The sequence below is a fragment of the Salmo trutta genome, chromosome 32, assembly GCF_901001165.1.
Source record: "Salmo trutta chromosome 32, fSalTru1.1, whole genome shotgun sequence".
NCBI classification, from domain to species: domain Eukaryota; kingdom Metazoa; phylum Chordata; class Actinopteri; order Salmoniformes; family Salmonidae; genus Salmo; species Salmo trutta.
The window spans coordinates 30,833,352-30,858,742 of NC_042988.1; the positions used below are offsets into that span (position 1 = coordinate 30,833,352).

At 44.7% G+C, this 25,391-nt stretch overlaps 2 protein-coding genes across 7 annotated transcripts in view; one reads left to right on the forward strand and one right to left on the reverse strand.

Annotated features, from left to right (window-relative positions):
• LOC115171691 (serine/threonine-protein kinase LMTK2) overlaps positions 1–2,728 on the forward strand; it is a 68,850-nt gene extending 66,122 nt beyond the window's left edge. Inside the window, exon 14 of the mRNA XM_029728732.1 lies at positions 23–2,728. Within this exon, the coding sequence (XP_029584592.1) occupies positions 23–51 (29 nt within the window). The 3' untranslated portion in view covers positions 52–2,728. The remainder of the gene's footprint in view (positions 1–22) is intronic.
• A 162-nt stretch (positions 2,729–2,890) lies between these two features.
• LOC115171692 (tectonin beta-propeller repeat-containing protein 1) lies at positions 2,891–25,379 on the reverse strand. 6 transcript variants are annotated; one of them, XM_029728737.1, is made up of 26 exons: positions 21,743–22,804; positions 21,085–21,174; positions 20,072–20,304; positions 19,759–19,944; positions 19,247–19,369; positions 18,834–18,956; positions 17,553–17,727; positions 17,108–17,211; positions 16,873–16,974; positions 13,088–13,215; positions 12,066–12,535; positions 11,191–11,294; positions 10,876–11,031; positions 10,479–10,631; positions 9,865–10,022; positions 8,858–8,994; positions 8,109–8,202; positions 7,897–7,993; positions 7,675–7,754; positions 7,507–7,563; positions 7,266–7,440; positions 5,655–5,790; positions 4,839–4,931; positions 4,445–4,551; positions 4,226–4,351; positions 2,891–4,016 (listed from the first exon to the last, which is right to left on the reverse strand). In XM_029728737.1, the coding sequence occupies exons 3-26, from the start codon at positions 20,294–20,296 to the stop codon at positions 3,942–3,944; spliced, it is 3,384 nt and encodes a 1,127-aa protein (XP_029584597.1). In that variant the 5' UTR covers positions 20,297–20,304; positions 21,085–21,174; positions 21,743–22,804; the 3' UTR covers positions 2,891–3,941. The 6 variants fall into 6 exon arrangements, with proteins under 6 accessions (XP_029584597.1, XP_029584593.1, XP_029584594.1 ...); XM_029728733.1 differs by having other exon boundaries at positions 21,085–21,262; XM_029728734.1 differs by having other exon boundaries at positions 21,085–21,271.
• Positions 25,380–25,391: the final 12 nt, after the last annotated feature.

The window sequence follows — 25,391 nt, forward strand, 5'->3', positions numbered from 1 at the left end:
TATTTGTGCCCCCCTCCCTCAGGAAGCAGTGAAGAAGGAGATAAAGACTAAGGTGCATGTGGAAGGGACTGTTTCCTCCCACTGAGGGGAACGGACCCAGAGCCTCGCACAACGTCAGGTGAATGTAGGAGAGCTCAACATGCAGGCTAAAGACAGATGGATGATGACACGGTGTCATGAAGGCCATGGATGCTTCTCTTCCCAGGCAGAACAGTCTCCCCCCCCCCCCCCCCCCCCCCCCCCAGGAGGTGGCCATGAAGAGAACTAGAAACAGACTGAGCCAGAGGCTCCGATAGCCAACAACAAAATCCCCTTCCTTCCACTAAAAGCCTCTTAGCAAATAATAAACAGTTGAGGCCCAGTCAGTCCTCTGAGCTTTGTTCTCTTCTCCCCCCCCATCAGTGCAATGCAGCAGGAAGAACAGAAAACTGACCTAACTGTTTGCTTTAAGACTTGTTGAGCACATTCCAAGTGTTTGGTTAATGTTCTCCTTTCCTGGGGGGATTCTGTTTCACCCCAAAAATACACTTATTTTGAAGCCCTGATTGAACCACAGCCCCTGTGTCTGCAATCAAATAGGAATAATGAGCTCTTTGGATCAAGCTGACTACACCAAGGCCCTTGGGGGTAACACTGCTCATTAGAACCTTTGCTACATTGTGCGATTATTACAGGAGTTGCCTTTTGGAAACGTATTTATTGTCAGGTCTACTCATGAAGTGTGTATGCTTCAACAGGAGATGGTTAGACTGGAAGAGGTATATTAGGAATTTAAGGAACCAAGTTTTGGTGATTGACTCACCGTCCATTCATCCCATCTGTATAATTGAAATGAGCCCCTGCTTGGTTGCTATAGGAACAGTCAATGTTCTAGTGAGAACCATAGAATGTGTTATGGAACAGGAGAGGTCTGACAGCATTACAGTTCATTCAGTTAAACAGCATCAGTAGAAGTATTGGATAAGGTAACATTGTCACAAGCCATGGTTTGAATTAACAGTATGGGACTTCAAGGTTTGTCCACCAATCAATGGGTCTTATCGTAGTGCCTATTTCATAATGATTACACTGTATACAAAAATATCCTCTCCCCGTTCACTCCAGGAATCACATGATTAAGAAGTCAATACATTTTGTCCTGACACACAAGCCTAGTGACTGAGTTTGCATCAGGAGACATAGGAGTAAAAAGTTGGTTTGAATTGTTGATGTTTTGTGAAACAAAATGTGCAATGAGTACCTTTTGATCCATTTTGTGGGTCTGAGTTTAATGGGAGCAGCCAGTAGGGATGTGGCAGTGTCACTGTCCCAAACGGCACCCTAGAAAGGGAATAGGGTGCCATTTGGGATTTAGATCATTTCTCTGGTACTGTGCTGGGATCTTACATTAACTCAGCCCCTAGTTGTCATTGGACTGTCTACCAAGACAGACATGCCTGTTCTTTGTTTGGTTTACTATGTCAAACCAATTCTACACTCATACTGAGTTTTATTTTCTGCACGGGTTATTCTCACTAACTACTGCATGTGACACAGCCAAGGTAAGGATTGTGGACATTGCCATAGCAACCCGGCTATCATGCGCCACTCAACGGACTGTCTCACGTATGATTTGTTTTGGTGTGCAGCAGGGTTGGTCTGTGTCACCACGATCAATGATGTATATAAACAATTTTTCAGCTGGATCAGCAAGGGGAGCTTTTCATGGTCTTTCTGTTCCTGTAGTTCAAACCGTTCTTCCAGACTCAATGGGTTCTACAGCTCTAGTGGCTTGTCAAGGTTTCATCTATGATTTAGTCTTCAGATACATAGTGGATAAAAACCCTTTCTCCTCACCTCCAGTGTTCTAGACAAGGTTAACCTCTTTACTACCAGCAGCCTGTGTGTTCTTTCAGTTAAACTTGAAATGTATTTTATTTAAGGAAATCCTGATGTTTTATTCTACAGTATATACATTTGCTTAATCTTGCACATTTGAGAAGGCTAACTTAATGTTGAACTGTACTGATGTATATAAAATGTTTAATTTTGTCTGTACATGGGGAATGATGTAATCAAGTCCTAGGTATGAGGTTATTTTGTCCTTTAAAAGAGTAACATATCACGGTAAAGTGACGAACGGTTAAATTAAAGGTGCTACACAAGATTGAGTTGTAATTTCAGAAAATGTCGTAACAGTGGAATGACAGGTAACGGAGACTACCCCGCTAGCGGTTTGATTGCTGTTGAAGTATCCCGCCAGAGCAGCATCGGTTGTCAAAATGGGAAAGCTGTTCTGACTACCGTCTAGTGGGAATTGCTAATTCTGGTTGCTAAAATTCTATACTGTTCTCTCAATTTACCATCTAAATTGCTGTGAAATATTTTCGTGGACCAAAAGAAACTTTTGGTTTTGGTCCACCAGCTTTAAAAAGAAAGTCTGTGAACTTATTGAAAAGATGTTTTTGAAGTGTCAGAACAGCTTTCCCATTTTGACAAGCTGCCACTCCGGCGGGAGAAATCAATGAGAATATCAACACTGGCAGGTAAGTAATACTATTCCACTATTAGCGCCGGACATTTCCTAAAATTACGACTCAAAAATCCTATTGTGAAGCACCTTAAGACAAACAGATGTCCTTAACTTGTACATTTTACAAATTGTAATATTTTTACTTCATATTGATGATCATGCTTAGTGTATTTGAATGAAATGTTTAATATGGAAATAAATGCACATTTAATTCTAGTTGTTGAGCACAATCAGACAAGCTATAGAAGTAGCCAATGTGTTAATCATCCATCCTATCTTGGTAGAAATGTTATAGGTTCTTTACATAACGTTTGTAGAGGTGTACTAATACATCTTTAGTGTAGTGAAACTCCAGGCCCATACAAAGAACACCCAAGGTTGCAGAGCTGTTTTGGAATTTATTTCAGTTCTGTCCTTGTAAGAGGACATTCACAGCTTCAAACAGTCAAGGCCACAGCAAACTCAGACAGGAATTCAAACAAAAGGAAGTGTGCTGACATCACTACAAAATGCAATCGCCAAACATCCAGTAAATGATCTTAAGTCAAGTGTAGTGCAGGCACAGTGCTATTTGTTTGAATCCCGGCCTCAGTATCCGCATGGAATACTGAAGTAATCCACCAGGGATACTGGAGCCTGGAGCTTCTGCAGATCATGTGACCTGAGCAGAACGAACTCCTGGTCCTATGCATAACACACCAAATAGATGCTATTCATTCAGGTCCGTATTATTTACTACCCTTGATGTTACCATTTTAGGAAAAATCTGGTTGTAAATTGACAGTGATAAAATCCTTGTCATGGAAGCCCAGAGCTGACTAGAATTGATCTTTTTAGTTCTGAAGAAAAAGCTATTGCAGGCCAAACAGCCCCCAAAAAATAAATTCCAAAGCATACATAGACCTTGATGAAAAGGTAGTGTGTGTCAACTAGGCAAATGAGAAAACCAAAACAAAATCATAGAATGCAAGACTACACGGAGGTCCAAGGGAGTGGCGTAGGCAGTCGGTGTGTTGGTGTGGGACAGGCTCTGTTCCACTTCTCCTAGCACCTGCCACTAATGGATGAATGGACTGGATGAAAACTGACAGAAGCACTATTACTTCCAGTGGTGGGTCAAAGGTGGCCAACATGTTTCAGCCTAGCACTAAGTGATTTAAATATCCAACCAATTCATGGTCTTTACATTTAGACCATCAGTACCATGTTTGTGCTGGGTTGTAGCAAAAATGTGCAACCAAGGTTGGAAATGGAATCAGACACACAGGGCTGTGGGTAGAGATGACAGAACGGGGCAGGTTAGTAGGGGCCCTACAGACCCACAGAGTTCCCATTCTCCTGTGACAAAGGTAACCTGGCAGGGAGTGGGCTACAGGGGGTGGTGTCAGTAAGGAGTGGGCTACGGGGGGTGGTGTCAGTAGGGAGTGGGCTACGGGGGGTGGATCCAGTAAGGGCCGGGGTGGCACGTAGAGCTCCCTCTCACACTGATGTGCTCCCATCCTCCCTGAAAGACAGCGTTCCTCACATTAAACGTGGCATTACATGTCTTCATCTCTTCCATTACCATCTAACGGAGGTATTTCAGATACTGTACAATGACTGGCCCATAGGCCTCTGATAAAAAGTAGTGATTTAAATAGGGAATAGGGTGCCATTTGGGACACGGCCAATGTCTTTGGCGCAGACATCAAATCATTACCAATAATGACTCACCCCGATGCCGTAGTCCCAGGACTGGCCCTTGGGCTGCATAGGTCCCACCCCCAGCCTGTGACAGACAGCTCCAGGGACAGACAGCTCACTGGGGCAGCCTGGGACCCAGTCTGCTATCACCCATACCTGGACAACACCACAGGACCAGGTATTGAAGTATAAAATAAGTTAAATTACTTGCCACTAAAATTAGCACAAAAAAAAAGGCAGTGTACTGACCTGATCTAGAGGTCCTACTGAGACTTTGGTCACATTGTTGGAGATGAGCTCCCAGGCTGAGCCCTGGGGGTAGCTGGGAGTCAGGCCCTGTCTGTACCACAGGTTACCTACACACACACACACACAGCAGGGGAGAGCAGCGGTCAGGAGAGTTTCCTAAATATTCCATTAGTTAGGAAACATTGATCCTGCTTGTTGATTAATCCATCTAAGGATTACGGCTGAAAGTGCAGTTGGAGATATACGTTTTCCTTATCCAGGCACATTTACATTGATGTTGATTAATTTACACTGTCCCCGTCAATGAAATACATTCCTTCATTGACTTACCAGAGAGCAGCTCTCCTGCAAAGCAAGCATTGAAAGAGCTGACCCACAGGTTGTGGCTACTCACTGTTTTCGTCCACGGTGTAGACCGAGGTTCTCCCTACAGCCAGCTGTCTGAGGCTCTGTTTGGGTGGGGAAGGGATGTGGTACCAACACTCTCCTGCAGGACAATGACAAAGAACAACTAAAACTAGTTGACTAACTACAATTAGGTTCAGTACGGACCAGGAAATGGGAAACAGATTACACCTAGTCCTGGACTTAAACGTACTTTCAATTGAAAATCAAATCACATTTTCTTTGTCACATGTGCCAAATACAACAAGTGTAGACCTGTCTTACAAGCCCTTAACCAGCAATGCAGCAATAAAATAACGAGGCTATATACAGGGTTACCGGTACCGAGTCAATGTGTGGGGGTACAGGTTAGTCGAGGTCATTTGTACATGTAGGTAGGGGTAAAGTGACTATGCATAAATAATAAACAGCGAGTAGCAGCAGCAGTGTAAACAAAAGGGGGGGGGCATTTGGTTCCTGTTCAGCAGTCTTATGGCTTGGGGGTAGAAGCTGTTAAGAAGCCTTTTGGACCTAGAGCTCCAGTACCGCTTGCCGTGCGGTAGCAGAAAGAACAGTTTATGACTAGGGTGGCTGGAGTGTTTGGCAATTTTTAGGGCCTTCCTCTGACACCACCTGGAATGGAGTGTAATGAGTGGTATGCTTTTTAGTCCAGTACTAGCCTTTAAGTGATCTGTGTCTAGGAAACAGGCCATTATGTGCTTTCAAAGAGAAATGTATTAGTAGTTGTGTATTTCAGTCAGAGCACTATAGGCCATCTGTATCTATACAGCATCTCAGAAGGACCTCTCCAGCATTTGGGTCTCACCTGCAGGGTTGCTGGCGGACACTGAGCCCCTGTAGAACACAGCTCTGTCCCTGGCAATGGCCCACACCTGGTGACCTCCCCCGATGGAGATGGACTTGAAGGGCTGGTCAGTACCCACGTGGAGCCACGAGGAACCCTGGGATGGTATGGTCAGAGAGCATGAACAATCAACAGGACAGCACCACAGAATGTAATAGAACATAAAAACATATTTACAGTATTAGCAACAAAAAGTTGTGGACATGCATTTAAATTAGTGGGTTCAGCTATTTAAGCCACACTGGTTGCTGACCTGTGTATAAGATTGCATGGCTGTGTACTCAATCTCCATAGACAAAGACAGAATGGCCCGTACTGAAGAGCTCAGTGGCTTTCAACGTGGCACTGTTATAGGATGCCACCTTTCCAACAAGTCAGTTCATAAAATGTCTGCCCTGCTAGAGCTGCCCCGGTCAACTTTAAGTGCCATTATTGTGAAGTGGAAACGTCTAGGAGCAACAACGGCTCAGCCGCGAAGTGGTAGGCCACACAAGCTCACAGAGTGGGACTGCTGAAGCACGTAAAAATCGTCTGTCCTCGGTTGCAACACTCCCTACCGAGTTCCAAACTGCCTCTGGAAGCAACATCAGCACAAGATCTGTTCGTCTGGAGCGTCATGGAATGGGTTTCCATGGCCGAGCAGCCACACACAAGCCTAAGATCGCAATGCCAAGCATCAGCTGGAATGGTGTAAAGTTCGCCGCCATTACTCTGGAGTAGTGGAAACACGTTCTCTGGAGTGACAAATCATGCTTCACCATCTGGCAATCTGATGGATGAATCTGGGTTTGGCAGATGCCAGGAGAACATTGCCTGCCCAAAGGCATAGTGCCAACTATAAAGTTTGGTGGAGGAGGAATAATGGCCTGGGGCCGTTTTTCCATGGGTCGAGCTATGTCCCTTTGTTCCAGTGATGGGAAATGTTAACGCTACAGCATACAATTACATTCTAGACAATTCTGTGCTTCCAACTTTGTGGAAGGCCTTTTCCTGTTTCAGCATGTCAATGTTCCAGTGCACAAAGCAAGGTCCATTCAGAAATGGTTCGTAAAAATTGGTGTGGAAGAACTTGACTGGCCTGCACAGAGCCCTGAGCGCAACTCCATCAAACACCTTGGGATGAATTGAAACGCAGACTGCGAGCCAGGCCTGACACCCGACGTCACTGATGCTCGTGGCTGAATGGAAGCAAGTCCCTGCAGCAATATTCCAACATCTAGTGGAAAGCCTTCCCAGAAGAGTGGAGGCTGCTATAGCAGCAGGGGGGGGGGTGTAACCAACTCCATATTAATGCCCATGATTTTGGAATGAGGGGGACGAGCAGGTGTCCATATACTTTTGTAGTCTACATCCTAGACTCATAACGTATTCAATTGGGAACGTGAGAAAGCTGGATGCTGAGGTTTGGTCAGAATGTATTGTAAAAAAAAGACTGAAGAGGGTGCTGAACTCTTACATAGAAGAATACCATTGAGCATGTTTGTTCAAGCAAAGAGGATGTTATTCTGTGATGTAGTAATGATTGTCTTTGGTTAAAGTCCCAGGTTGTAGGTTTTGGGGGGTGTTCCTCACCGCAGGGTTTTGGGGGGTGACCCCCAGGCGACACAGGACGTCCCCCTTGTCACTGAGGCCCCAGACTGGGACCTGCTCCATACTGCTCTGAGCCAGGCACGGCAACACTGTGATGTCACTTAGGGGGATGGGTGGGACTTCCTGCCACGGGGCAGTCAGGGTGATTTTACACTTCCTGTGTGGAAACAAGAATCATCATCATCATCATCCTAATGAAATGTTTGAGTGAGTGAGACTATACCTGACCCAGCGCCTACGTCTGACAAAGTCCTTCAGGCTCTTGTTGCCATGAAACGTCCTACATGACAGAGACACAGAACACAGTCAATCAACACACTTTACTTTTTCTAAGATAAGTGTTCACCATTATATAGGGTTGATCAAATATGAAGGGACATATGCATCTTACACAGGGAAGTCTGCTGCATACTGCCACCCCTCTTTGTCTGTCCCTCCTGAGAAAGCGAAGTCGACGGCCCACTCTGTCACCTGGCAAAGCAGAGGCATGTTTCATGTTGAGATGGAGAGTACAACATTAACAACTCAACACAGTTTCATTAAATACAACATTGAACTGTGTGTTAGTTTTAATAAGAGGTTTGAGGGTGTAGGGGGTTCAGGGACTACCTACCCAGCTCCACTGAGGCGAGGGTGGGTGGGTGGTGGACTTGGTGCACTCTGTAAAGCCGTTGTCATCACTCCACGGGAACCGGTCTGTGGGGAGAAGCCTGCAAGGGTGGCACAGTGTATATTACACACACTGACCTGTAGAGGAGCAGTAGGAAGTGTCTAGGACATATTATTACAACCCAGCCAACAGTCACGTGAGGCAGATCGTAGTACTTGTCTGTGTATCCGGTCATGGGGTTCCATCGCTGGTTCTCATAGATGTACACAGTCCTTCCATCTGTCTGTGTGTGCAGGGTAGCCCTGTCTCCTACAAACAGAGGAAACGCACAACTCTGCTATAATAAGTCTAATGTAAGTTATTCATCAGTAATAAGGCCATTGACTATCTAGTTCTCTAGCTGGAAGGTTCACTAATACAGTACTTTATACCTGGAGTTAGTTAATTTTAATACACATTAGCTATAACACTTTGTAATTTGACTGTAGAAGCAGGTTGAAGATGGCAAAGGTTAAAACAGAAGACTCCAATATCCCATAACTGTTTATTTTCTAAAAGCTTCCATATGGAATCAAAACTTGTCGTAATCTTTGTTAACGTCAACCTACTGTAGGTTGAAGGTAAAGAAGCTTAAAGTGGAAAGATGAAAGAAGCCTGCAGGGTGGACTAGCAAAGGCACGGTCTAAGGCAGGGTGAACAACTTGAGTCCTCAAGAACCACACTCAGTGTTTGCTGGATTTCATCTTTAATTAAGGTTAATGAATGACTTAAGCTACATGGAAGAAGTGATTGAAAACCATCACAGGCATGTTCATTATGGGGAAATTGTTTTTTTTTGCAAAGTAAATTGAAAATAAGTGTTTATTGGACAAGTCTGGGTAGTCTGTTCATCCGTTTGGTGCCTAATGAACACAACCCAAGCCTGTGGTGGCCTGGAAGACTGAGTTGTGGGGTCATTTATTACCCTGAGGGGGCTCTTCCTCAGCAGCGCTGCCCGAACCAGAGTAGACCCAGGCGGTGCCGTCATACCCGATCCCCCACACCACACCCAGACTGTTAGACTCTACACAGCGCAGGTGGCCAGGGACCTGCAGCCAAAACCTGTACCAGGACCAGACAGTACAGCTAGCGGTTAGCGCCCAGACAGCGTTAGCATCACAGGAGGCTGACGAGGGGAGGACGGTTCATAGTAATATCTGGAATGGAGTGGTGTCAGACACATGGAAACCATGTGCTTGATAACATTCCACTTATTCCGTTCCAGCCATTAGTATGAGACTGTCATCCTCAATTAAGGTGCCACCACTCACCTGTGGTTAGCATCTAGCAAAAGAGACAGAGACACTAGCACCAATTGTTTGCAATAAGACAGAAATTAGAACTATGCTTAAGATTACCAGAGAGAAGATAATTGTTTTAGCAGGTTAGTAGTAGCTAATAGATCGACATCAGGTGAGTTATGTTAGCCAAACAACAGTGGACATCAAGTGTTAGCTATATGAGTGCAAGAACAGAGGTACATGGTTGGTTGGCTTCAAAGCAGTGAGGAACATGTTCGTGTGTAAGGGGCTGCTCTGCACTGGGCGCTAGAGCGGAGCATGGTAGAAAGAGCACTTGACATGTCATTGATGAAAAGAGCAAGGATGAAAAAAGGAGAGAGAACTGAGTGATGAGGAGACACAGAAACATAAGTGTGTGGCATGTCGGTCGAGGTAAAGCTCAGAGCGTGGCGTGTCGGTCGAGGTAAAGCTCAGAGCGTGGCGTGTCGGTCGAGGTAAAGCTCAGAGCGTGGCGTGTCGGTCGAGGTAAAGCTCAGAGCGTGGCGTGTCGGTCGAGGTAAAGCTCAGAGCGTGGCGTGTCGGTCGAGGTAAAGCTCAGAGCGTGGCGTGTCGGTCGAGGTAAAGCTCAGAGCGTGGCGTGTCGGTAGAGGTAAAGCTCAGAGCGTGGCGTGTCAGTAGAGGTAAAGCTCACATCATGTCACAGGGCAAGGTGTGTGCCGGGGCCTCCAGACAGGGAGAGGGCTCGTGGACCATCACGTCCCCCTTGGAGGTGACTGACCACAGGGCCTGTCGGGAGGGGGTTCCCCTGATCCCTCTGGCCTCGCAGCAGCACCCAGCCAACAGGGACAGCTGCACAGGAAAGACAAAGACACCCCTTCAGAGATATGGCCAATGTTACAGTCCAGATGGATAATAGTAATATTACTGGACTACATTTACTAAGTGGTTTTAGGTAAAGGCTTTACATTGCATGTGGATAACAGTGAAACTTTCTAGAGTATCTGGTATCCTCTCTTATGATAGGTACTGCGGCTGTACCCCACATGGCACCCTATTCCCTATGTAGTGCACTACTTCTGACCAGGGCCCATAGAGTGCCATTTGGGACACAACCCTAATCTCTTATCTCTGGCAAGGCTACTTCAATTGCAAAGTTAACTTGAAGGCTGTTGTAAAATGTGTTGAATTAAAAAATAAAAAAAAACATAGGTAAACAAATAAAATGCCATTAGAATATCTATCCAGTCTCTATTCTAAACATTATGTGTGCTGTTTATATCTGAATGGAGGCCTTTCCAGACCTACCCAGTCAGCCATGTCCTTCTCAGTCTGTGTAGCCAGGATCAGCGGCCATCTTTGTTTTGTGTTATCTGACGTGTACACCGCAAAGGCATGATGGGAGTTTTCCTTGAGCACAGGAACCAGCACCGTCACATCACTTATAAACACATGGAGGTACTGAGAAATATAGAGAAATGGAGGGAGAGAGGATACATTCTGACCACCAATCTAGAAATGAAAATGGCACAATTCAAAACAGTACAGTAGCATAGCGGTATATTCTGAGTCTTTAGATACTGTAGGTGAGAAAGACATAAGCTCCACAACATGGCTTTCACCTCTCCAGTCATTTCTATTCAGTGATTACTTCAATGAAGAGATGGATGTTTAAGGAATTTGAGTGTCATTGAGTCTCCCTCACCTTCTTCTCGTCATACTGGGTGAAGTAGATGAAGAAGATGGCATCCCTCTTGCCATTGACGTTGGTGGACTGCTCCAGGGCCACGCCCACATCCACCCAGCGATAGGGCTTCCAGTCCCTCCACCAGCGCATGCTGCCCTTCCTCACCCACACAGACTGACCCGTACACAGTGTTCATTAGACAACTCCATTTAAAAGTCACTGTCCCTACTTCTAGCACCACCTCAGCAGACTCAGACTCCTAAAAAAATGATCAGTGATGTTAAACTATTAACAGTTGGTCACAAGACTAAACCTGAGAACGTGAAGTCTTACCGCACTTCTCTCCGCTGGCTCCTTACTGGTGGTGGTCTCTGCCTTCCTGGCCGTCGAGGCTTCTGGTTCAACAGGGGCGATGGACAGGGCAGTGGAGCATGGGTCTGGTGCACACAGATAACAGACAGAATAAACAGGTGATTTAAGAGTTTGAGAGATATCAGGACAAGGATTTTTCCTTAACCATGTGACTTCACCAGGAAAAACTCCTAGAAATCCCCTATTTAATTAGTTAAGTAAAGTTAGGTAGAGCTCAGACACCGGTAGTATTGTCAAACGTTTACCTGCCGACAGAACTTAGCACCTCTGAACAGTGTCGGCAGTCAATCTCTTTAAGTGTTCACAAACACTACCTAGCAAGATGACGAATAAATTATTTAATTCACTCTCCATAATCCCATACTGCCAGCCCATAGCCAAATGTTTAGCTAGCTAGCGTTAGCATATTCACTAGCTAGCTAAACATAGGCTAAGATTGCGCCGACGGATGGCGTCTCACCTCGAGCTCCTACAAAACATTGCAGGTTTTACTTTTTTGGGACATTTATCCTGCTGAACAGCCTCCACTAGTCAGCTAGCGGCTCATCCATGGACGTTTTTTTGTTGGCTCTCCCACATGAGGGTTCGTGCTCTCTGATTGGCTCAAAGTCAAGTTGTTGACTACTGATGAGCATTGTGATTCTAAAGTAGAATTGGTAGGTTCACTACCGGGTCAGCACGCAGCAGGTACCGCTTTTGTTCTAGCAAGAGAAGGAATGGCCTCCCACTGTGATAAGTACCTATCGGCAGTCTATCAGCAGTGAGATTCTCGGTGCGTTTCATACTTTAGGTAGTGGTCTGAAAATTCTGATAGGCTGGTGAGTGTTCCTCCGTACCTGCAGGCCTGAGCCAGGTCATCTGAGCTGTATGGTCCACGTCACAGCCTCCGCCAGAGATCCAGGCCCATACAGGCCCGTCCTCCTCCCCTAAACCCAGAGAGGGCTCCAGACCCAGGGGGTAGGTGGCCACTGAGGTGGGGGGTCCCATGTCCCCTGCCCTGCCTAGAGAAGATGCCTCTCCCTGAGGGCTCTGAGCTGCCTCCAGGTCCACATTGCACATCAGGGCTGGGGTGGCCTCGCCGTCCTTCCCCTGGGGTGGCTTTTTGGGGGAGGGTGTGGGGGTCCTCAGGGGCTCACGGTCAGCCACCAGGCTGGAGATGAAGCTGTCGCTGGTGGGGATGAAGGCTTTGGGGGTATCCTGTGGCCTTGGGGTGGTGGTGAGGAGCTCTGTGTCCCCTGAGTCCTCGCAGGTCAGAACAGAGCCATGGGAAGCATTGGTCACCTGTCCCCCGAACTCACAGCCAGCACTGGACAACAGAGACGGAAAGGGGGGGGGGGGACCACTCATGAGTATAAATGCGCCACTCACAAAGACACACATACAGTATGTTTTTGACAGCCAAAGAGTTCAGTAAATCATTTGGTAACATGACAGACAACTATCCAAATAAAACTGCATCTCCGTCTTGTGTACAGTAATTGTTAAGCATAAATGTAGTCTTAAGAACATATACACCAGCATTCCCCAACCGGCACCCCCCAAGTTCTGAGCAATAAATACAACGCCTGTGGCTAAATCTAATTACCAGACGTGTCACATGGACACCTAATTACCACCCAAACATTCTGGTCCACCCAATATGGACCATCTAGCTGGTCTTGCCAGCACCGCTGTACACGTCTTTGAAATGCATGTCCGTTTATGAAACTGAAGGAGAGTCCAGGTATTTACAAGATGATATGGCCATTTACATGGATATTTATTTTGAGATGTCAGCATACAAAATACATGAAATCTAATACAATGCAAAAACACTGGGAAGTGAGCATTCTCTGTGTGTACTCCGTATGTAACTGACCTGGGTTGCACCGTCTCTTTGCTGTGACCCCATTGGGCAGAAACAGGTATCCAGCCCCTCCCACTGGGCTCCGATGGGGTGACACCCTTCCTGAAGTACAGCCCACGGTCCTCTCCAACTCCCCACACCTTTAAATTATAAAGCATTTACAGTGGCTTATTCATAAACATAAAGCGTTATCGTAAACATCACACCCCCCACTGTGGCTGGACTACTTATTCATTCTTAGAAGTCTATTTTTGTTGGCACAAAACAACCTCCATCCTTACATTAATTTCTATGGGTTACCTTTAGATGAGTCCCGTGACACCATGTTCATCAGAGTCTCCCCTTTCTACAGTGGGGTCATAGTAGTTTGTAGCCCAAACGGTTTGGACGCTACAGACAAAAGTTGTCACATCAGCATTGAGTCCCATGACACTTGTAAGAACACCATCGTGTTCGTGAGAGTCTCCCCTTTCTACAGAGTGGTCATATTAGTTTATAGGCCAAACCGTTTGGATGCCACAGACGTTTTGGCGAGAAGACCGATTTTCAGCATGTCTCCTGGTCTGACAAACACAGCTGTAGCTCTACCACTTTCCGCCACAGATGCGGAAGGACGACGGGTGGAATGAGACGCAGCCCATGCAGATATTTCTTGCATAAACTGACGGATTTTGATGGGGACTTTTATTTTATTGTGTTACTTAGTCTATTGATGCGTTGGTGCATAAATCTAAGGTGTTGAGTGTCAAGTTGGATATATGCCAGAGAACAGTTGAACAAAATACAGTAAAAATACAATATGGCTACAGTAAAAAAATACATTATAATATATTAAAAATACAATATGGATACAGTAAAAACCAATATAGACTGACCCAAAGGCCTGCTGTCAAGTGCTACTTTAAAAAGGCCATTTGACCCTAGTGCCATTAATACAAGTGGCATCCATAACTCTGGGACAGGACTGAAATATGGGCTATGATGTATTGCCCTACTCAAATTAGCTTGTGTCCAATATGGCACCAGAATATAGGCCAAGGATATATAAGGCTGGGCTGGGGCCCCTGGTTAGTGTAGCGGAGACAGGCTCCTGTTTCAGAGAGGAGGGGGGAGACAGGAGTGGAGGGGGGTAGGAGAGGGGAGACAAACGAAAGACAGGAGAAGGTAGGCTTTGGCAGTATACCGTATATACTCCGGGATGGTTTTCAATACAGTTATTTTTCAATAACTATTTGATGGTTTTTTTCCCCCCAGTACATTTGAATATTTGTAGCTATTTTTCAGTAAATACCTGAGTTATTCACTACTGTGTAGCACAAACCAGGTGATCTAGTTACAGTATGTATGAAATTCACAACTAACAGTTTGCCAGCTAGATATCTTAGAACTATTCAGTTAACCATCTAAATTGTGCTAAATCAGTGGTCACCAACCTTTGAGTCAAGATCACCTTATTTTTTAAAACATGACTTAACGTAAGCCTTTGCAACATTAACCAATTAAAAACCGTTCTGTAGCAATGAGGTTTGTGCAATAAGCTATAGGCCCAATACATCATCACTGCTGATTGGCTATGCTTGAATTGTCCTGCCAATGTTGTTATTGGGGCGGCAGGTAGCCTAGTGGAGCCAGGTTGCTAGATCAAATCCCTGAGCTGACAAGGTAAAAATCTGTCCCACTGTTCCTGGCCGTCATTGTAAATAAGAATGTTCTTAACTGACTTGCCTAGTTGAATGAATAAATTCGGACCATTTTGAAATTAGACAGTACCTAACATTTCAAAATGTTAGGTACTGTATATGATCACACTGGTAATAGATCATTTGTTGTATTACTTGTGAGGTACAGCTGAGTGAGTATAATAATTAGCTTGATTTTTTTACTGGACTGATGGCCTTCATTTGACAGTCAGTCAGGTGAGAGGCAGCGGTATTTCCCTCCACGCTCGCCTCTCTCCCCCTCCCTCCGCTGAGAAAAGGGGACAGTCTTCAGCTGATAGCGAAACTTAAATCACATTGCATTATTTCTGCTTCATGCACCAAATTTGTTACTCCTGACCAGAGAAATTGAAATATTTATTGATATTAAAAAGAGACAAGACGCTAATAATAACGCAAGCTTATGGCAACTTTGCGATACTCATTCATTGCAGTGCTGGTTGTAGCGTGACTGGAAGTAGGGAGAATGCACATTTTATGGCTTATAGAAAAGTGTTGAACAAAATGTTGACAGTGCTGAACAACAACTTCCTCATAAAAACAGCAGTTCTTTGCTGTATTCGTTGACTCTCGCTAGTCATGGTTTTAAAATCTGACAGTAGCAACTTTGCTGTGCGTTCCAGGCTTCTTTTAAACCGTCTTTGGCGCGAGGAAACTGTGCAGACACGGTCATCTGTGCTATCTGATTGGCCAGAGGTGGGCCAACAGGTGCACTTTATTTGCCCTCTGACACTGCCAGGTAGGTGGAGTTCTACCTTCAGACGCATTAAATGGTTGAGAATGGGAACGCTGCCTTCCTGGCACTAGGGCTGCTGAATCAGGCGCATCTACCGCCAACAGCATGAAACTAATACAAACATAGGAAAGCAAGGTTTTATCATTGGGTTTTTTACAGAGATGTTTGGTGATCTACTAGGAATGCTTTGGAGGTCGACCAGGCGATTGTGATCAACCGGTTGGTGACCACTGTGCTAAATGCTCTGCAGTTGTGCATTTGTTTTTCTAATTTAGTAGTTAGTTAGCTTCTTCCAAAATCAAGCGTTGCTTGGTAACAGCAGAGAATCCCCTGCTGGATCAAGAGCCTTGCTGTCTAATATTTGTTTTGAGCGTACAGCAAACTGAGTAGCATTTTTTTGTTACTTGTATAACTTTGAGCTGGGATGTCTGTCCTGCAAATACTTTAGGTCAGAGACTATAAAAATGTTCGCAATGCGCTCATGATTTTAAATTGTCTTATTAGCATTGCTAACCTTTGGATTACAAAGGTATGACAAGGTCAGTATGAAGGTATGACAAGCTGGATACCACCCAAGCCTGGGAGAGGAGAGGAGGAGGGGGTGGAGACAGGGAGGAGAGAATGGAGACTGGAGGGCAGAGGGGCGAGTTTGCTGTACTAGCAACTCCTCTCAGACTCAGCAGAGGGAAACAAGGCCAGCAGCCCCTTCAACCTCCACCATTCAACTCCAGCCCAGCCCTGTACAGAAATACACCACCAGGGAAATGTGAATCGGTCAAGGCTGGGAATGCCAGAACCTGGTCTAGGGAAGAAGGGGGACGAGGTGAAGGGGCAGACGAGGACTTGAATGGTATGTGTGCAGGATCTAATTATGCTTAATCATCAAACAGACATGAGAGAATGGCACTGTAATCAGAACTCGGTTGTCAGAGAGGATGAGAGCCCCCTGCCAAACACATATCTTCTAAGGTTCTAACCAGCACTCTCCATTAAGAGAGGAGAACCAGCAAGTCTTAGAAAATAGGACAACAAGATACTGATCATTACAAATGTAAATATACCAGAAAAAAAAAATTGTCCTGATGTGTGTTGTGCAATGATGTATATAAACCCTGGATTGCTGGTGCTATGTATTGGCCATTGAGAGACTTTGAAGCCACCGGTCGGCCATATTGGTACTCCCCAGTAGGAACAGTGCTCCATGGGAAGCAATGGAATTCTACAGTATTTCAGTTAAAGGTTAAGGACAAAATTACATGCATTTAATTATTTTGTTTTAGTGGGGACAGTAACATCAGTAATCTCAAAATAATATAATATATAAATCCCCTGTGTTGTTTCACCTGGTCATTGAGTCCCACATCCACCATCATCATCTCCCCTCCGATGCTGATCCATCCTGAGCCACAGGGGTTATGGGAGTTCACCCCCCGCCGAAACCACACCTGGACACACACACACACACTTTATAGATCTGCTCTGTAGGGTAGGCTACTGTACTGCTCTACAGACTACAACTGGGCCCAGTATCCTTCCTGGTTAGGAGACAAGTTCAGGAAGGGGTGGATGTTGTCTCACTTTGTAGTCCTTAGTGATGGCCCACACCACGCTGACCCCCACAGCAACATGGATGGTTCCACCCTCCTTTACTGGGGGAGAATCCACCACCACCCATGAGGAACCTGATAGGGTAGTAGAGAAACTATTTGTACTGTCATTGTTTGAGTAAAATCAATAAAAAGACAAACAAAAAGAAAGTTGACCTAACAGGGTTCTCTAACTCCGAGTCAAAAGCTTGTGAAGCAAAGTTTGCCAATCTCTCTAGTACTACCAATGGTTTTAGAGGAAACCTGCCGTATAGGACCAAAGCGTAAAATATGCCAAAAGAGCACTAATTTTACCTAGCTTCACATCCAACTCTGGTACATCATACAAGTCGGTGTCTACATGATCCCTTACACATAGCCAAATATATCATCAGTATACTAGGAGATGGTTGTGTGGACCTAATATCAGCCCATACCTGTAGGGCTGTCCAGGCAGATGCCTGTGCGGACCAGTAGCTGTCCGTCCCAGAGTACAGCCCAGAGCAAGTCCCCTGGTCCGGCAGAGATCTGGGCCACCTCCCTGGGGGCCTCCACCTCCTCCCAGCACTGGCCCTCGGGGACCTGTGGCAGGATGCCACTCCTGAACCACACCTGAGAGAGGAGGCAACACCGCCACGGTTAGTCTCAACTGTTCTTAACTCAGCTTTCCCTGGGCCTTAGTTGTTATCACACTATCGTGAGTGTGTGGCCACATCCCCACGCAAGACTTATGTTAACGCAACTCTTGAGGGTTGCAAGAGTTAAGACATTCTGGTTGAAATGCAAATTAAGTTCAGTTACTGTGTGTGCAGATTTTCACTATAATTTGATGATAATTAAAAGATGACACATTTAGTGAAGGTAGGAACGCAAAGCATTTGCATATAGGCACCTCATATGACAAACTTACAAAACCGCTGCTTTGAAAGTCTCACATTCACTGATGTAAGTCAAATCGAATTTTATTTGTCACATACACATGGTTAGCAGATGTTAATGCGAGTGTAGCGAAATGCTTGTTCTTCTAGTTCCGACCATGCAGTAATATCTAACAATTTCACAACAACTACCTTGTACACACACACGTGTAAAGGAATGAATACGAATATTTACATAAAAATATATAAATGAGTGATGGCTGAACGGCATAGACAAGATGCAGTACATGGTAAGGGTACAGTATATACATATGACATAACTAATGTAGAGTATGAAACATATAAAGTGGCATTGTTTAAAGTGGCTAGTGATAGATTTGTTGACCTCAGTCCATTATATTTACAGTGGTGTAAATGGAAGATATGTTCACATATTATTCCTACAGAGGATGGTATGCTGAGAGATTCCTGGAATAGCAGATCAAGACTGGATGTAAGAGGAAGAACAGTCTAAGACCAAGTTAAGCAATGCATTGACAATGGATGGAGTAATGCTTCTCTCTAGTGGCCAAATGTTTGAACTGCACACTAGTGTGCTGTACTAGTGTGCTGTATTTGACGCCGCACCAAGTTGCCAACACTTTGAGACTATGTTATGTTTTTAGGTTATCATCATTAAGATATGCAGGCCTGAGTGTGCGAGTTCGTACAAAACATGAAGGTGAACAACATGACATTTGAAAGGTATTGTTAATGTGTGTGAAGAATCAGTTTGTATGCAGGTGAATTAAGGCACAGGAAACAGAGCAGAAGAACCTGTGGTGGATCAGCCACACTGACCTGTCCTTGTTGGGACACACCCCACAGGAAGTGATATCGCCCGGGTTGGTCGCTCATCTCCCAGCCTCCACAGCTAAGGTCACTGAGGGGGAGAGGGGGCTGCTTGGGGTGGTCCAAGGGGATCTGAGGGGGTTCAGTCAGGAGAGGAACTGTTAAAACGAGAGTATATTCACTGGAGGTATTGTAATACCTACAGGAGTGCATGTAGCCTTCAGTGGGGATCTCCTAGCCTGGTCCTAGAACGGTTTGTGCTGTCTTCCCAAATTCTATGGCCATTGTCACGCGCGAGTTGGCAAGACAAATAGACCAGGCTCGGAAAAAGATCTCACACAGAAACTAATGGTGGACGACATACGCTAACAATTAGGTGAAGAGGAGCAAATCAAGTCATGTTGTGGGCCACCATACTGTACCTTGGTCCAAGAGCCTCTGGCTTTGTATATCCTGTCTCTAATCCATCGCCTGCGACAAACACACGAGTTCCACTTCTTCTCTCTGGAGAAGTTAGCAGGAAAGTCCACTGCATACTCCCAGCCCTAAACACACAGAAGCACACACACACACACACACACACACACACACACACACACACACACACACACACACACACACACACACACACACACACACACACACACACACACACACACACACACACACACACACACACACACACACAATTAAGCTGACAAGTGAAAGAGTTCAGAGGTCAGCAGTTGGCCCGTCTCAATCAACAGCAGTGTGTTTTAATGAATCCAAGGCTTTAGAGTGCACTACTTTTGAGTAGGACCTATAGGACTCTGGTCAAAAGTAGTGCACTAGGGAACAGGGTACCGTTTGACTCCATAGCTTTATTGAGCACCTCAAAGCCTGCTACCCCAGACTTGTTGTGCAGTAGTTGGCGTTCCAACTTCCAGTGTCTCACCCCAGTTTCAGTGGGGTCTCCTCCAGCGCAGACCTGGTCAACATACCAGTCCCCCTCCCACTCCCAGCTGTCTGAGGGCAACAGGAAGCTGTGCAGCGGCTGGGCCGTCACCCCTGTGAGGTCACTCCAGGCCCAACGGTCAGTGGGCAGCAGCACGTCAGTGAAGCCATCCACTGGGTTCCACCTCTGAAACCACAAACAGTTTTGTAAGGTACAATTGAACACACAGACACTAAGCATGTGCATATGCAGGCGCACACACATTTTTAAATAAGTAAATATTGGCAGAGGTGAAATGGCATTATCACAATACCTGGTTCTCATAGGTCTCCTCTCGATAGTGAATTGGCACCTCCCTAGGGTCGATATTGAGGTAAACATGATGGTCACAGCCAATTCCCCAGCTGCACCTCTGTCCAGCGGTAACACGCTTTAGCTCCAGGAGGGTGTCCTCGTCACGCTCCAAGCGCCCTCTGGTGGTGGACAGGCTGTACACCTTCCCGTATACGTCCACTGCCCATAGGAGCGAGCTGGACATGATGGGGCCTGATGATAAACACGGGCAGTTTATAATCCTCTCACCACACTGGCCCGGCCATTACCGTAACACAACATTGCTCTGTGCTGAGCGTTGTCTAGACTTAATGGACGGATTAGATTAGCCACAGTTAGAATAACGAGCCAGATGTTTCACCGGTTGTATAAATCTGTAGCATGAGGTCAGTGTTTCCACTCACCACCAAATGTGGTGTTGTGAGGAAGCCAAGGCAGTGGCAGAAGATGGAGGAAGACGGATTTCGGCAGGCATTCTGCTAACTTTTTCATTGATTAAACATTTGATCAGAAAATAGTTCTGTTCACACAAACTAAAATATGTTAAGAACAGAGTGGACTAAGTTTTGAAGAGTTATTGCACACTTGCGCTTCACATAGTAGGCGTTCCCTAACGGAAAGATGCAAATACATGCTAGAAAACGCCAATATGATCTCGCTAGCTCGTGCTTGGTTCTGCCCACTATGAATAATTTGTTCCCATTGGAAATGACAGTCTGTGGTCCATCTTGGGTTAGTTATACAAATCTTTGGCTTAGCTGTCAGCAGATTTGTTTTCTACACAGTCAGTTTTTTTCTTTCCAGTAGCCTACCTACTAGCCCAAGAATGTGCTCTTAAGGAGTGTAGACGAGCCTACCGTTTCAGGAGGTAGACTGGCTCTGGCAGCCAAAACAGCCATGTGAATTGACTCAATTGTGATACGGTTCTAGAAACATAAAGCCACTTACTTTCATATCAAAAATACATTTTAGAAATGCAAAATTTACACTTACTGTGCACTTGTTTTAAACGGCTTTATCACAGTTGAAGCCTCCAGTATTTTTCAGTTATAACACGTTTGTCGCGGCCTTCTTCCGTTGGGCCTGGACACAGGTGTTTGGAGCACACATCTAATTACCACAGGTGGTCGCCTTCATCTCCGGTAAACACGGCCGTGTGGGAACACTAACACTAGAAATACTGGAATGGGAAAATTGGATGTGTTATCGGTCCCAATGATATGCTGTTAACGGTGTGGGCAGGCTGCTTACATTTTAGAGTAGCCCGGTTATGTGGATTTCATGGCCTATGCACCGAGGAATAACGGCGTAAGGAGCGGCTTGCACCTGAATAACTAAAACCGATCAACGGTTGTCAATGGACACTGATAAGACGCGTCATGATATCAGACACCCAGGTGCGTTAAAACCGGACACCTGCCATGCATGTTGAGGCGCCCCAGCCTGGAAAGAAATTCAATATCAATAGGAAAATTGAAATAGGAATATTTCGGCCACTGACTGTGGTTTGAGGTGATGACAACTTCAATGCATCTAGTCCTGTCCTGCAAAGTGTCACTGACTTGATAGACTCCACTTTCGTCCTGTCCCCGAACACATCATCCAATATTCCGTTACAACAGCAATATAGAGGTTCAAAAGCCATACTTACTCTCTTTCCCCGTTCTTGTAGGTTTAGCTGCATTTAGTGGGCCAAATCATCCACCCGATTATCCTATTCTATCCGCCTTTTATTCCCATTCTGAAGGTATAATGTCTCGTTCCGAATCCAAACAGGAAATGGAGGAACTGTTACTCGGATTGGCTGACATTCTGCAGGTGTCCCGAATCTCGTCTTTTGATTGGACAAACTGCGTGGGCTTGTATATTTTTCCGACGGCTACAGCTGTTTGACGGAGAAGTGGAGAGACGCGCACATATAGCCTACTACCGGTATATTAATTATTGATTCCGCACAAGTTAGGTGTAAATAATTAAACAGTAGGTAGGTTTTAGTTGACTCAATAATTATTTATCATAATCACGATATTTGCATGCCTAATGCCTTTAAATAGACCATGGGCAATATTTGTTATTGTTAGTGATCTACTACAGTGACATGATAGTTATTTTTGTTTTAGGCTACACTCTTTATCAAACTGGGAGGCTATATCAATATCTTAATAGGAATTGTGACAACACAAGAAAAAGGCAGTGGAACTGGCGTCGAGGTCCAGAGTTGAGTTTGAAGGCTATATAGCCTTGATATTGGCCTAGTGTTGCCATTCTGCATGCAATTAATTCAATAGGGCATGCCTATTATGTCTAAATATCATAAGCATTATAATATGAGCTGTATGCCTAACGTTACATTTGGTCATACAGAATGTAATAATTGTTGTGCAGAAGTAGATTTAGGTGAGATAAACCAATACGGTTGTGTGGGTCTAATTTAGTACAAAGTTTAAATAATAGCCTAATATGCATACATTTTCCAATACAATCAGAGAGAAGTTCTTGCTACAGCACAGCGCTGGAGGTTTATATGTTGATGGATTGCCACTTTAAGAAGCGCTGGGTGCGTTTGAGTGGTAAGGCTAAGGCAGTGGTAACCAACCTTTTCTTAGTCAAGATCACTTTCTGAGTCAAAATGCATGCCGAGATCTACCGCTCTGATTTTTTTATTAACATGACTCAAAAAATGTACGCCTATGCAACATTAACCAATTAAAAACAGTACTGTAGCAATGAGGCTGTGCAGTAAGCTATAGGACCAATACATTATCACCGCCTACTGGCTTTGCTTGAATTTACCTGCCAATGCATTGTTGTTCGGACATTTAAAAAAAAATGTATTTCAAAATGTGAGGTACTGTATATGATCACACCGGTAATAGATCCATTGTTGTATTACTTGTGAGGCACAGCTGAGTGAGCATACATTTAAATCATTAGCTTTTTATTTTACTGGGCTGATGATGCCTGCATCTGATGGTCAGTCTCAGCGGAGGGAGAGAGCAGCAGACTGATGGTCCGTCTCTCAACATCCCTCCTCTATCCCTTTCCTCCACTGACACTGACCAAAAAGGGACACCGTCTTCCAGCTGATGGCGAAACTCGAGTCGCACCACAATATTTCTGCCTCATGCACAAATTCATGTTGTTACTCCTATGAACAGAGAAAGGGAAATATTCCTTGATATTAAAAAAGACCCAAGCCGCTAATAATAACAACAACAACGAAAGCCTATAGATACACTTTCCTACTCATTCATTACTGCTGCACTGCTTGTTGTAGCGCTGAGTGGAAACAGGGGAAACGCGCATTTTATGGGTTATAAAAGTGTTGAATACAAAGTGTTGGCAGTGCTGAGTAAGAACTTACACTCACTTATAAAAACAGCAGCTCTTTGCTGTATTCGCTGACAGTCTCTCTATAGTCATGGTTTAAAACGTTTTGAAATCTCACAGTATCAATTTTGCTGTAGCTTTCTTTAATGCCTCCTAAGTTACTGTGCAGACTCCATCATCTGAGCAATCTGATTGGCCAGCGGTTGCATAGTGCACTTGATTTCCTCTCCAGGCAGAGTTTGTACCTTCAGACACATGAAATGGCAACAGTTTGCCTACCCGGCGCGCAGGGCAGCTGAATTGGCTGCACCTACCACCAACAGCCCGAGACTAATACAAAAAATAGGATCACAAGGCTTTTTCGTTGGGTTTGTAACAGAAATGTTCCGTGATCGACTAGAAATGCCTTGGAGATCGACTGGTTGGTGACCACTGGGCTAAGGCAACCGACTGTAGACGAAAGTCGAGGAGTGAAGTCTGGGAAGTGCATCTCCGAAAGTTGGACACTAATGTGGTTTTCCAACAGCAAGGCTCAGATCAACATGGCAGTGTTGCCATTATTTAAAATTGTTTTTCTTTATAATGTTGTAATAAACATGTATCTAACCCCCATAGCACACAATCATAAACTGAAATCATAATATAATAGCGTGTGTATATTGTACAGTCAATTACTGAGAGAGAACCTCAAATATCACATTTATTTGTAAAGTTGTAAAACTTAAATTACACAGCCTCAAATAGTCACCTGTCCCTTTTAATAGCCAGCAGGGCAACTTCACACATTAGAGCAAATAAATACCAGGTCTAAATTAATTGTTTACTAGTTTACCATGAATTGTTTGAGGTGTAATGTTTGATGTGTTACATTAACTAAATCAGTAAGGACTCTATAAAATGATGGCAATCATCTGCTTTTATCGACAGACAGTAAGGAACTGTTAGTCATTGGCTGCTAACAGCTGACAAGCACAAAAAAGTCAACAACTTCGGATATACAGACCCCCAGAAATCGGCCGATCGCCCTCTTGTGGCGAAAGTAAGAACTGCCGAAAATGCACAGTCAAAGATGATAATAATTATTCAGTCAAGGAATTTTTATTTTATATTATTTTTTAAATGGAGCCATTTTAAGACAAAAAAAACGTGACACAGTGTGTCAATTATAACACATTAGCGCAGGATATTAAGACGTGAATGCTGGAATTAAACAATTAACTATGCAAAAGCAGTGTGCCTAGCTCAAATAAGCACCTGTTGTGTTCAGTAATTTCAGCAAATAAACACCCGGGCTATTAATTGAAGTTTTATAGTATATCACCTGTACGCACAACTTGTTAAATAGGTTCCTGTTTCAGTCATGTCTTTGAACACGTTTGCATGGGTAAAAAAACAACAACATCCAAATGATTGGTTGACAATGCAGGCGATGGTTGCAGGATGAAGTTGGCGAAGAACAACTGCAAAAACTTGCAGTCAAAACTTCATAGGCACAAGTCAGACAATTTGTACACCCAGAATGCAACAGACTTTGGTCACCGACTTGACAAACATTTAATGTGATCTGCTCGAACGCGCCCCCTTTCTCCGCACATAGGCGTTCCGGAGCGCATCACATGATTCGAGTCTTGTGACAATCCAGACGGAAAGGGAAAACGAGTTCTGAGCTTACAACAGTTTTTTTGTGTGCTCTAGAGTGTTTGGAGAGGGGGTTTTTTAACAAAAAAATGTCATAATGAGGTGATAAGATGGCGATATTTTAGACATTTCTCTCTTTTTTTAAATAAGCATCCTCCTTTAGACTGAACAGTCAGCGAGTGTTTCGGGTGGTGCAGTCAGGGACAAAGTTGGCACATGGAGAGAGGCGATAACTTACATTTTTGCGCGTCGTGTTTTCTTTTTTTTTTTTTTTTTACCCATCCGTGCCTGTGAAAGTCGTATGACTCAAGGCAACACCGACTAAGTAAATC

Coding starts and splice junctions, on each gene's coding strand:
- LOC115171692 (XM_029728738.1), bottom strand. CDS start 20,296: ATGTCCAGCTCGCTCCTATGGGCAGTGGACGTATACGGGAAGGTGTAC. Junction 5,791..7,265: donor TCACCCCCCAAAACCCTGCG/GTGAGGAACACC, acceptor ATACCATCCCAG/GGTTCCTCGTGGCTCCACGT. Junction 4,932..5,654: donor GTCCGCCAGCAACCCTGCAG/GTGAGACCCAAA, acceptor ATTGTCCTGCAG/GAGAGTGTTGGTACCACATC.